The sequence below is a fragment of the Poecilia mexicana genome, unplaced genomic scaffold (genome assembly GCF_051168715.1).
Source record: "Poecilia mexicana isolate PSO_F unplaced genomic scaffold, ASM5116871v1 scaffold_21, whole genome shotgun sequence".
NCBI lineage: Eukaryota > Metazoa > Chordata > Actinopteri > Cyprinodontiformes > Poeciliidae > Poecilia > Poecilia mexicana.
Genome location: NW_028263390.1, coordinates 16,481,290 through 16,494,326, shown reverse-complemented (window position 1 = coordinate 16,494,326; position 13,037 = coordinate 16,481,290). Strand labels below are relative to the sequence as shown.

Here is a 13,037-nt window from a genome sequence, read left to right as displayed (position 1 = left end):
TACACCACAAAAAAGCCAAGCCTCTAAATGTACGTTTCTGGTGACATCATGACAGACATCAGTTGATCAGAACTCAAGATGTCAATTTATAATCTTCTTGTTTCTCTACTGTGTTTCACCAAATCCCTCCTTCAGCTGTGTGTACTTGTTTTTGGCATGACTGCATAAAAGCATTATTTAAGAACAATGTGAAAATCAAATCAATTCAAAATGGGATTTTCCTATAGTGTCAGTCAATCAGTGTGATTCTTTTGTCTTTTGTGATGTTGATGTCATAAACTCAAATACAAAGTGGAATTAAGTGTGCTTTTTAAAAAGCTTGTATTTTATAAAATCTGACAGTGCTGTGCTGTTATTCGCACATTTGTTGGCAGTGGAGAAATACTGCTGTGGACGGTCTTTACAAATAGCTGACAAACGTATTAATTAAGCTGAAATTGATGTTGCACGGCAGATAATAAAAGAAGCACCAGCGCAAAGTCACATGGAAGTGAAACTGCAGCAGGGTGTGTAGGGGAGTGGCAGATGTTTCTCTTTAAGACCTGAAAGACGGGGACTAAAGCTGTGATCAGTGCTGACCACAGGGGCCACACCAGACCGAGAATGAGCTCACTGCTGTTACTCAGCGTTCCGACAGAACCTGTCCGATGCTGCAGCAACGTGACCCAATCGAGGTATAAACCATTCCAGGCCTGTGTTCAAAGTGGCAGATTGATCTTTGCATCAAAATCGACCACTTAACTACCTCTGACTTTGTAACAGGGAACTGTGGGACAGCACAGCAATCACAACGGGTAGGTGGAAAAGCTCACCAGCAGCTATAATTAGACTAATAGCTCGTCTGTCTTGGGGAAAAAAACAAAAAAACAAAAAACAAACTATAACCTTGTTGGTTTTATAAACATGATGGGAGAATCCCCTAACTGGCAGCCACGGTTGCTAGACATGCTATTGAAAAACGGGTTTTACAGGAAGTGGCTAAAACAATGCTTTTTCCTGCTCTAGTCCCGTCATGAAGCCACAGTGGAGCTCATATTAATCATTCGTCATCTACTTTTGGATCCAAACGACGGAGTTTTACAATAGAAACACTCCACGAAAGGAAAATACAAACTATTGTCTAGGAAGTTACCATTAATAGTAATAAACTGACCACAGAACAGTGATATTCACAACTTTAAGCTAAACTGAACTGAGGGGAAAAAAAGGCCTTAAACAGGCTGTGTACACTGCTGAAATTTAACAAAAATGATCAGAGAAGCTTCTCTACAAGTTCAACGTTTTTATTTGAGTTGATCAGTTTTACCATTTAAATCTTCCCCAACTTTGGTCTTTTCTTAGAGTTTTTCAGGTAGATTTTACAAGATGGTTCACAGACAGCTGAAATTTCAATTATATTTTCCAAATCCTGAAAAATTGGTGACATAACTCACTTTATTTTCAATAGAAATGAATCGGTAGCTGAGCAGAGTTGGATGAATTTCAGATAAACATGCTTGACCCATTCAGCAATCCAAAAAAAAAAAAAAAAAAAAATCTAATTTTTTGGGATGTGAAGGCATCATGACCCATACCAATAATACCATGGCTTTGTGGAAATTTTTACATAGTGTTGTTGGTGAGGGAAGCTTAATATAGCTGTGTGTGTAATGTGTTAATAAATACACAGGAAGCACAATGTACATGCAAAGATTTTCCATGGAGGTTTGCCTTCTGAGCCCATCAGTTACAGGGTTTTCATTCATGCCACTTAAATAGGTAAATTTGACTTTTTTTTTAGCTAAATTCCTGAAAAAGGCAAGAAATGTAAATCTATATTTAATTGTTTAAAAGTGACAATAGACTAATGTAACACACCTTTCCTTTTTCCATGTTTAGAAGTCACCATAACCCCAAATAACCAGAAAAGATCAAAAGAGTTTAATCTTTAATACATAAAAGTTAAAATAAATGTTATTCAAGTGTTATTTAAGTTCAAAATACTGACAACTGTCTCATTTATCTTTTCAGATGGCATTTCTCTGAATGCATCTGATCTGATTACCACTTTCTATTTACAGGCTTCAGTCTGAAAGTCACCACCTCATTTGAAAGTCCATTCTGTTCCAGCTAGGACAAAGGTTAAAGGACATTCACTGTACCTGGTCAAACAGCTGCTTGCCCGTAGTGCTGGGCTGGATGGCGAACTCCAGCTCAGCGTCCATGGTGGTGACGCGTACATTGACCTGTAGAGGAACGAAACGGCAGCAGTTTAAAAGCTGACACAGAGAAACAGAGCAAATCTTTCACAAGATTTAAGACGCAGCACTTTGAGTGTTTATCTTCTTACAGATTTTTTTTGTTTTGCTTTTTTGCTACATTTTAGAAAATTAAACAAAAGTTAACATTAGAGAAATATAATATGAGAGCCTGCTTTCAAATGTTGATTTCATTTATTAAGAAAAAAGTTGGCCAAATTAACCTCACCCTGTGTCAAATAGTGATTTCCTCTTAAACCTAAATTTGCCAAGTCACCAAGAGTGTAATGAACTTAAGCAGCCTGTATGCCTGAGCTTAAAACATCAGTGTGTTGTTTTTATAAAACAAAATATGTGTGTGTGTGTGTTTTACCCATTTGCTAAAATCATCATTATGTTGCGACAGCTAATAAAAGAATCTGTGAAAAAGGATAGAGCCCTTTTGCCTCTAGCCTATGCTGTCATGTGAAAAAATACATTGCTCCATCAGGAAAATAAAAAATAAAAATAAAAAGAGAGCCAAGAGGAAGGTTTTGGCACCGTCAATCACCCTCATGTATGCTCCACTCACACCCCTCCCTAAATGCTCAGGCTAGTTAGCATTGCCTATGACTAGCCAGATAAAGTTTTCCTGGAACGGTAAGTTGTTTCTCTGCCATTAGCATATTTAGTAGCACATACAGACGCTTGATTAACAGCGCCAAGACCTTTCTCCTGGCTGTGGTTGGTTGTTTTTGACCAGGAGCAGTGCATCTCTTCAGACTGCAATGGCAGCACTGGGAGGAAGTAGAGGAGATTGATCTTTTCATATCTGTCTCATGCAATCACAACATGGTGACAGTTTTAACAAAAATGTAAAAAAAAAAAAAAAAAACATTTTTGTAAAACTTACATACTGTGGTTTTAAGGTCAATGGCTGGTTATTCCTTTGGTCAGAATGGTTTTCTCCTAGTTTATTATTTTTTTATAACACTGACTTCAACTCAAGAAAGTAAGGTTTTAAGCAGCTTAGATGTTGTTCTGGGTTCATTTTGACTTTCTGGATAAGTCATTGGTGCACTCTTAAAGTAATTTTTTTATAGGCCAGACTCTCACTGTGATTTGGTTGGATCCCAAAACCGTATGAAGTCCTTTGAAATCATTTCTAAATCTAAAAATGTCAGTGACTGTTTTTTACTCATCTGTCCTTGAATTTCTTAGTTTAGGGCATGGTGTGTTGCCATTTTAGATAATTTTGCCAACATTTGCTGCCAGAAAGGTTCTGTTTAAGTGTCTTAATTTAGCAGATTGGGCAATAATCAGACATGGGTGTGGTTAGAGAAACAACCCAGCTTTCCAGGAAGCAGTTTGTTCATAATTCAACACAAAAAAAAGATACATTTTCACATAGGGTCAAGCTGGTTTGGATAATCTCCTTCCTTCAATAAACTAAAACATATTTTAAAATTGATCAAATTTGAAACATTAAAACATGACTTTAAAGAAAAAAAAAAAAATCAGACAAACTCCTTAAAGAGTAAATTCTTTTTCACAGTATTGCAAGGTTAAGCATGCAAAACTACTACAGAACAGACCCTGGGTGTATGTGTGTGTATTTGTGTATGCTTGGTAACGGGGTGTATTTGCAGAGTAAACAGCAGGGGCTCTGCACTTTCAGAAACACACTGTCTGATTGAACCGAACTGTGCAGCAAATTCTGAGGTATTCAAATATCCAGAAAATGAATTCAAGTAAATAAGACATTTTTTCATTTAAAAAAAAAAAAAAGCCACATGCTCCAATAAAGCAAACCATGATATTAGAGTGCTGGTTAAACTAAAGTCACATTTGCAGAAGTAAGGCACATCTTCCAGATCTCTGGTTAATGACTGATCTCAGCGATCTGCAGCAACAGGACAGCCATCTACCTGTGCATCATGCACAGCAAGTCAGTTCTCTTGTCACAACAATCCACCCTGGTGATTAATCCACAGTTTCAATATATTTATGCAAACAGAACGATTGCTGTGACAATCGGAATAATAGAAAATGACGTCAACCGCGTATCATAAAGGGGAGAAACGATATTCAGCACTGTAGGTTGAGTTAGCCATCATCAAACGTCATGAGAATTTAGACAAAGGCCATAAAACAACCCACAAATATTTACAATGGCTGCTTTGAGGCAAAGCGCACTCTGAATGACTTTTCCTGTGGATATAATGTCAAAAGTCCCTGGTATTTGCGGAGGTTATGAAAGAGACGGACCCTCAGAGTTTCGACCGGGCTTATGAAAATGACACCAAGAGGTCAGTGGACACAGAGCTGAGAGGGGGAAAGCCAGCTAACAGAAGCCTCCTGTGACATCTTTCATCTCCAGTCCATTGTGACTGAGCCTCTACAACGCCCACGGGAAGAGGGTTGCCCCCGTCTGGTGACTCAGTGCGACTCTGATTCCCATGAATCTACAAAGGCTTAGTGATGGTAAATCCTGCAGAAGCAGCAAATCCAATCACAACATTGGATAGAAAGCACCCGCTCCTACGCCGGTCAAGGATATGATACGGAAGAAGCAGTCTAGACAGCGGATAGTCAAGAAAAGTTTTATCTCGTAACACGTCTGCAACTTTCACAAGAAGTCAAAGCCATAAAAATCGGAAACTTTGAAAGGCAAGACACCTTCTCCTACAGCCTAAATTAAATTACAGTTTACAGCTACAGATGTTTTTGAAGTTCTGTACCCCAGCAGAACATGTGTGCACAATTTGAAATTTAAGAGTCAGCAGCCTAATTAAGAGACCAGTTTCAAGTCAAAGCTAAAATGTAAGGAAAGGAGGGAGGAGGGACGACATTTTACAGCAAAACAAAGCTTTCCTTTAAGCTGCGTTGCCCCGGCAGCCCCAAACTATCTCACTGGAGCCAGATTACCAAATACACCCACCAGAACTGAATCTGCTTTACCGAGCGTTTTTCTTTTATTAAAAATGATGATCTAGACATTGAACAGTTTGGGGAAGGTTTCTCACATTTGCAAGAAGTTACAAGCAGAGCACCTAGAAAAAACACAAAAAGCAGAATAAATGCATATGTGGTACAGACGAGCCAAAAGAAACAGAGTGATGCGTGATCTGAACCAGAGTTCTCCAACGGCAACGCACAATAAACTGTGACCATTCACAGCAGGGGAAAAAAAAAACATGACACATTTCCTAAAAATATACCTGGCAGGGCCCCACAGTTCCACGATGGGCAGCTTTAGTCAGACGAACGTATGCGGGGTTCCATATTAGTCATTACAGTAATAGCTGACTTCATCTTTTCAGCTAGGAAAGCAGTCAAATATAAGCTGCCATGACAACAAAGTGTATTCAAGTTTGGTAACCAGGAAAACAAACATGTCTATCAACTTTAACAGTAAGAGTCATTTCAAACCAATTATTTCCTAAGAAAGGGGACATGACAGTGAGATCCATTTATAGATGGAATCAGTCTCCATAGAAAGGTTTACTGCAGGCTGCTGGAAAAGAGGCTCCGACTGTTTATCAAACCTCAGATTACGGAGGACAAGAGTGGCTTTTATCCCGATTGTGCCACCGTGGGCTAGATCTTTACCCTGAGTTGCACTATGGGAGTTTGGTCGTCCAGTCCGGAACTCTAGGCGGCTTATATTCATGTCTTCGAGGCATTTTGAGGCGAGGGCTGCAGAGGTATGAAGCAATGGGCATGCATTTAAGCGCTGCATAGCCAAAGACTTCTAGACATAAAGTCAAGCTTATTCCTTACAGTCTGGACTCAGAATTTCCTCTTGTCTCCCGTCATGTAGTAATCTTATTTTTATAGTTTGAATCTGAAATGTTTTCCATCCTGTCATGAAAAACTGAAGGTATAGTTATGGATGCCTAGTTTCAGAACCTCCACGTCTCATTTTGTTTATGTAAATGATGTAGTTCTGCTGAGATTTTCAGGAAAAAAAAAAAAAACCTTCAGCAAGCACTGGTGTGGTTTATGGTGAAAAGAAGGATCAGGGGTTTACACAAAATCTAACAATTACCCTTTTAATCTATGAACTACTGACAACATGTCTTTGAAATTCCAAGCAAAAATTAAGTATTTATTTGCAGAAAATGAGAAATCGTCAAAACTGACTTTGTTAGGTGATGCATAAGTTACACGAAGTGAATAATGTATACCTCCTCATTTCCTTAACCTAAGAAATATACATTCTTCAGTAAAAATACATCCAGAGCAGTGTATGCTCCTATGTAGGCTATAAAAGTTTACAAGCTGCTTTGGTCCTCCATCATAGGTTTCACTTTTAGTTTTGGTTCGTTTGTTTTGATTTGACGAGAGAAAAAACAAAACTCAAAAGAAATGTGCAGTGTTTTGAATTAAATTACATAACAACTTAGAAAAAATGTTTTTTTCTATTATTTTTATTTTTCCATTTTGGTATTCAACATTTTAGGTTCTGATATGTAGCATTTTCATTTTAATGTAACATGCAAGCTGGTTCCTGCTAATGGACTCTTAGATTTCCAGTGTGTTGTAATTGGTACCAACACAGCTTTTGGTATCATGGTGCTAAAATGATAAAGACATCTCAGGGAGAAAAAAAAGTGATGTTAAAGCAAATGTTGGTGAGCATTAATTCACACCAATGTAACTCACAAACTCATCAGTTGCTCTCTTTTTACCTTTCACCTGAAATTCATTCAGGGTTTGTCAGAAGTCTGCTTAGCCCAAAAAGTTATTTTCCAAGCAATTTCATGTTTAGCAGAACTTGGCTTATCAGTACAATCATGAGGCGGATTCCTTTCCCTCAGGTTAGCCAACAGGCACCGGTCAAGTTAAAGAACTGAGGTGGTCATCACATCTGTGGTTACAAAAAATAAGCTGAGCTGCATTCCTGAGTCAGGTCTGTTCAATATTTAACCCTGTGCATAGCAACAAGTATCCAGAACAATGGGAACCGCCATTGTGATTCACATAAAACCATCCACAAGAGATATGGACCAGCCTTAGGAGTATTTAAATATAGTCCTATCGGTTTCTGAAGCATGGATCACACCTGTAGGGAGTTCCCTATGAGATCAAGTGATAAAATGGTTGAAAATCAGTAAATCCCAATAATAGAACTGGTCGTAACTATGGAAACACCCATCATCAATGATCTCCTGTGATACTAGGCACTCCTTGTTTGGTTCGTGTCCTCAAGGAGACGGGATTCTGGGAGAGCCAAGAAGCGCTATCGTTTACTTCTCACAATGTGTCATTGAAATAAGTGACACATGAGTCACAGAGCCGTCGATATGGGAGCAATACACACACACACACACTGGTCCTTAAATATGGTTCAACCTCATATAATAAAAAAGAGCCTCTCCTTTCCAACCACTTAATGCTGTTTGATTTTTGTGCCAAGTTTACAACTTGTATAAATCACAGCCACTTTACGTGTTTCTATGCGAGTTAAGATCAAATTCAAAGCAACTTTATACTCCTATCCTTTGATCTTAGCAGAGAAAAGCAGCTCAGGTGACACATATTTTACTGGCATCACTCCTAGTTACATTTTCTTCCCTGTAGCTAAATGTCAGAAAATATTTTCAAAGTGGTTACGGCTAGGCATAACCTTTGACTTTGATGATTTCTGTAAGGCTTTGCTGCTATGCTATTAAAGAGAATGACAAATAATCGTTCGAGAATTCAAACCTACAGGGGCATTTCATACAACTCATCCTATGTGGAAAATAAACCTTAAATTTCAACTTTTCAAATGTAAAATGTTTAAAATACGCAAGGAAATTGATTGATGTCCAGCTAAGACCAATGGCAGAATTGTGGGAAACTCAAAAATCCAATTATTCTTCCAATCAGTGAACATATTAAGCACTAACAGATCACTGAAACAACTGTGTTCAGGACAGAAGTTGTTACTGAAGGAAGAAAACTCAAAGTTAGCAATTTTCATAAAAAATTAAGATGGGGAAAGAAAAAAAAATAGAGATCTGCCATTTATTCAGGTGACTACTTTTAATCAGGATGTAAAGATTCAGCAGAAAACCTGAACGCATTACAGCAACTTTGCTACACTTTGAAAATGTTGACTGTCTTTTGTAAATGTCAGAGTTTTGGTAATTATCTAGGAAATACGAACAGAGATCCAGCTACAGTTGGCAACACAGAGCGTTTTTCCTCCCTTTATATTTTTATTAAATGCTGGCTCGACTCACACTTCTCAGGCCCGATAATCTAATTTCACACCTTTCACAGATGTGAAAACACAGTTTTTTACTTAAATCTCACCAGAAGCGAAAGTGAGACTCGGCAGTTGCGAGATGAATTTTTAAAGTATAAAGCTGTCTGAAATAATTTAATTTAAAAAAAAAAAAAAAAAAAAAAAAAAAAAAACATAAAAAAAAAAACCAGACTTCGTGTCCATTTATCAATTCTCCGGTTGCAAAGATTGGGTGAATCACAGGGGAGGGACACATTGTCAGCATCTTCTTCTGAGCTCTTCACGTTGCCATGGAAAGTCAACCGTACAGTCTAATATTATGGTCCAAAAAGGCTGCTGTGTGGCAACGGCTTGTTGATGCTTTCACATGGCAATGATGTAATTTCCACAGAAACGCTCATGACAACCCAGAGGCCTTTTTAAACAAACCAGCAAAACACTTTATGACGCCAATAGTTGCTTTGGTCATCGTCATCACAATACAGGTTTGTTCACGAAAACAAACTGTAGATAATAGTGGATTTTTTTTTTTTTTAATCCTTCCAATTTATTCCTCTTTTGCATAAATTACTTATTAAACTCCACTTTACAACATCAAGTCCAATCAGAGTTATTTCACTGGAGGGGGAAAAGTAGACATCCTGTTCATAACCAAACCGTCTCCATCACTTTTTCCTGCCTACAATCAGATACACATGTGTGCTTCGCCAGGCATTTTCCAAGTAGAGAGCTGAAGAGGGGTGTGTACGACTGTACACCATGCAACAACTGGGGTGGGGCAAAGTGAGTCAGGAGAATGTGAAGAGAAAAAACCTGTTCGAATATATAGTTCAGCTTTTTCTTCTTCTTCTTCTGGCAGACAACTCCCAAAATCCAGACAGCTGAACTTTCAATACACTTTTTTGTTTTAAATAGAAGAAAATAGGATTTAACTGATAATCTGACAATTTATTAATCTACACTTTAGCCACATTTCATATATATATATATATATATCTTTTTTTGTTTCAAATCCATTTTATACTGTTGTGCGCCATCTATTTAGTGAAGTAAGATTTTTGATCATCTTTCAATAAACTCCCACACTATGTCTGTAATGACTTGTGTTATTTAAATATTTTTAGTGGAATATTTTAGTAAAATTAAAGTATTTATGATTAGTGTAAGCGCTACCACAGGTTTCCAACAACAGAAGTGATTCAACAGGCTCCGAGTCAAAATATCAATGAAGCAAAGGGTCACCTACCGCTCTGGGCATTTTGCCGTCCTTTTTCCCCGAGCTGCTAAGAAAAGAACTGCTAAATATGAGAACCAGAAATAAATAATAAATAAAATAAAGACGTGTCCTCCGTGCGGCTCCGGATCTCAGAGCGTCCTCCTGAGAGAGACAAAAGAAGAGAAACGAGTTTCAACCACTTGTGCGTTACTTAAACTCAGCTGCTCAGATCGACACTCCTGCGGGCGACAGTCATCATGAAGATGAATCATCAAAGTCCGCAAACGTAGCACGCGCTACGCGCCGGAATACTTCAAAATAAAAGTCGGACAACCAAGATATGCTTTTTGCTTTCCATACAAAGATATATATATATATATATATATATATATATATATATATATATATATATATATATATATATATATATATATATATATATATATATATATATATATATATATATATACAGATACACTTTTGGTCAAAAGTTTTAGAACACCCAATTTCTTCCAGTTTTTTTATTGCAATTCAAGACGTTCAAGTCCAATAAATAGCTTTAAATGGTTAAGGTTACCAGAATTATAGAAAATGGCATTTTTCAAGAAACACAAATTGGATTAAGAGTTTAAAGCTTTCCTGCTGCAATAGAGGTTTACCAAACATTGAAATCTGGTGCTACTAATAAAAGCAGTGTTGGAACACACTCCTTTTTATTGGTGCTCATGAACATATTGAGTGTCAAGAAAAAGGTAATTGACAATGAAAGAGAGAAATTAAGGTCTTTCCTTACAGAGAAATTATAAAGAAAGTCAAGGTGCCAGTCAACTTCACCATCACAAGGCTCTCAGAAACTGGGGCAAACTCTGACGGGAAGAGATCTGGCTGATCCAAAGTCACACCTGAGTCCAGATGGCAAGTTTCTGAGAGTTAACAGCTTGCTTGATATGCAGCTCACAGGACAACAGCTGGCCGATGTAAGCAAAACTCAATTTCAACTCGATTTTAAATTGTGGACTTGTGAAGACTTGTAAAGACAAGTCCACAACTGGAATACTTTAGACTGTAAGAAGACATTGTGGACTGATGAGTCAAAATGTAAAATCTTTGGTTCAAGATCTTTGGACGCTGTCAAGTAGGAGAAAAGGTGATTCCATATGTTTGGCATAAACTGTCAAACACGGAGGAGGAAATGTGACGATCTGGGCCTGTTTTGCCGGATCCATAATGAGAGGCACCCTGAACCAAAATGGCGATCACAGCATTCAACAGCTCAATGCATACCTTCTGGTATGCATTTAGATAGTCAGGACATCATATGTAAGCAAGATAATGACCCATAACATAAGTCCAATTGCTTTTTTGTACTGTATGCTTTTATTTCAATGTGTAAAGAGACATTAAACTACACATTTCAACAGCAAAATTTGAAAAATTGGGGTCTTCTAAAACTAAACCTGATCCTTTGAAATTTATTTTATTTCATTTATTATATTCTGTTAAAAATTTGCATCACAAATATACTGGGATCATTTTTCAACAAAAAGATTTCCGGATTTTATTTTAAAATTACAAACCGGAAGTCGTGCATCTTTGCGTTAGCTTGACCAAATTAACACAAAGGCACATGGGACGTTAAATTTTCTATGAAATGTGTGCCTCACCCACTTTCTATAATAAATGTTTATTTTCTCCACCCTTCTCTATTTTAACATTCAGCGATGACGCCTGCAGATTTCGCCAACAGGCGCACACCTCAATTTATTTTCTTATACAACTATTTGTTTGTGTCGCCTCACAAAGTCGATCGCAAACACGCAAAACTGCGTCTTACAGTGAAAACACACTAAGCTGTCAAGCGGTGCTACCTGTTTACAGAGTGTTCAAATGTAACAAAGTGAAGATTTATGGACCTGGAAATGTTTCTGAGTTTTTGTTTGGTAATGTGCACACCCACATACAGCGAGAGGGAAACTAAGCTCAGAACTGTTTCATTCTTCTGTTGTTGTTTTTTTTTAGCACATACTTTTACTAATAAAATTGAGCACAAAAACTGCAAAGATTTCAGCATCTTCAATTTGGGTGCTAATATTGAAATTTGGCTTTGAGTGGAAGCAACGCTGTCACATCCTAATCCCACAGACACCTGTTGGGAGATTTTCCTCCTTTGTGCGGCGCAGCAGGGAAGTCCGCGGCAGGATAAAAAAAAAGAGCGGAAAAAACAAGTATTTGCGGGGTTTTAAAGATGCACCGTTAACTCAAACCAATAGCTGCTGAGGTGGAAGTCTTACCGGAGCTTGGTGTTGGGTTTTGGGAGATGAGTTTGTGTTTGTCCAGAGCGGGCAGCCACAGATTTTCCTCCAAACTCAGTGAGTGCAGACAGACGCAATATGGCGCTCCTCCATCCCACACAGAGTGGAGAGCCGCTGCAGGATGTGGGACTCCACAGGTTCACATTTTCACCTGGGCATGAGCTTTTATTGCTGTCTTCAGGTACATCTCAACAAACTGGAATGTCAAAGAAATACTGATTTATTCCTGTAATTTAATAAATAAGTGAAACTCATGTACAGCTGTATTACACACAAACTGATATATTTAAAGCGTTTACTTCTTATAACATTTTATGATCGTATCTTACCGCTAATGAAAAGCCAATCGATGGCGTTTTGTCACATGGAAAGACCCCAAAAAGTAAACAAACCTGAAGGCTACTGTTACAGCAAATGCCATAGCACATGCAATAACTCACCAAAGGTGCTATAACTAAATATTTAATTGCATTTTCATGGGCTGACATTTCAGTTTTGAAAATATTTTTTATATTTTAATCAAAAATATTATGGTTGCTCGTGCATTTTTTCCTTCCACCCAATTTTCAATTAATACAGTTGTGTGAACAGCCAGTTGTTTTAGCAACAATTATCAAGTCACCCCGGATTCTGTGGGCCATAACATAACATTTATGTTTCTGTTCCAATGACCTGAATTACTGATCTTTGAAGCATTATCAAAATTAACAGATAAAAAATGATTGAAATATAAACTTCTGGGTGCACTGATGATAATTATGAAATTTACGTTTTAAAGTAAAACTACTGAAATGAATGTACTTTTTAAATTTATAAAGATATTTGTGCACAATTACGGGACCCTCATTCAATATAAAATGTGTTTAAAGCTGAATCTATAAACAACTGGTTCAAATAATGATTAAATGAGCTGCGTAAATCCAGTGAGAGAGATCAGTCATGCGTGCAGCACTAACTGTTAATTCGACCTGACTGGAGGAAAACAATTGAAGCGCATCCATCAGCTGATCGGAGACTGTGAATGAGAGGTCACCTGCCGCTGGTTACATCACAGC

The 13,037-nt window shown here is 37.7% G+C and overlaps 1 protein-coding gene across 2 annotated transcripts in view; it reads right to left on the bottom strand.

Moving 5' to 3' along the window:
* ezrb (ezrin b) overlaps positions 1-12,077 on the bottom strand; it is a 33,138-nt gene extending 21,061 nt beyond the window's left edge. Inside the window, exons 1-3 of one of the 2 annotated variants that reach the window (XM_014998996.2) lie at positions 11,962-12,077; positions 9,701-9,832; positions 2,142-2,225 (exon numbers count right to left, since the gene is read on the bottom strand). In XM_014998996.2, coding sequence (XP_014854482.1) covers positions 2,142-2,225; positions 9,701-9,712 — 96 coding nt within the window. In that variant the 5' untranslated portion in view covers positions 9,713-9,832; positions 11,962-12,077. Of the gene's footprint in view, positions 1-2,141; positions 2,226-9,700; positions 9,905-11,961 lie in introns of those variants that run through there. The other variant, XM_014998995.2, reaches the window with a different exon arrangement.
* Between the last annotated feature and the right edge of the window lie 960 nt (positions 12,078-13,037).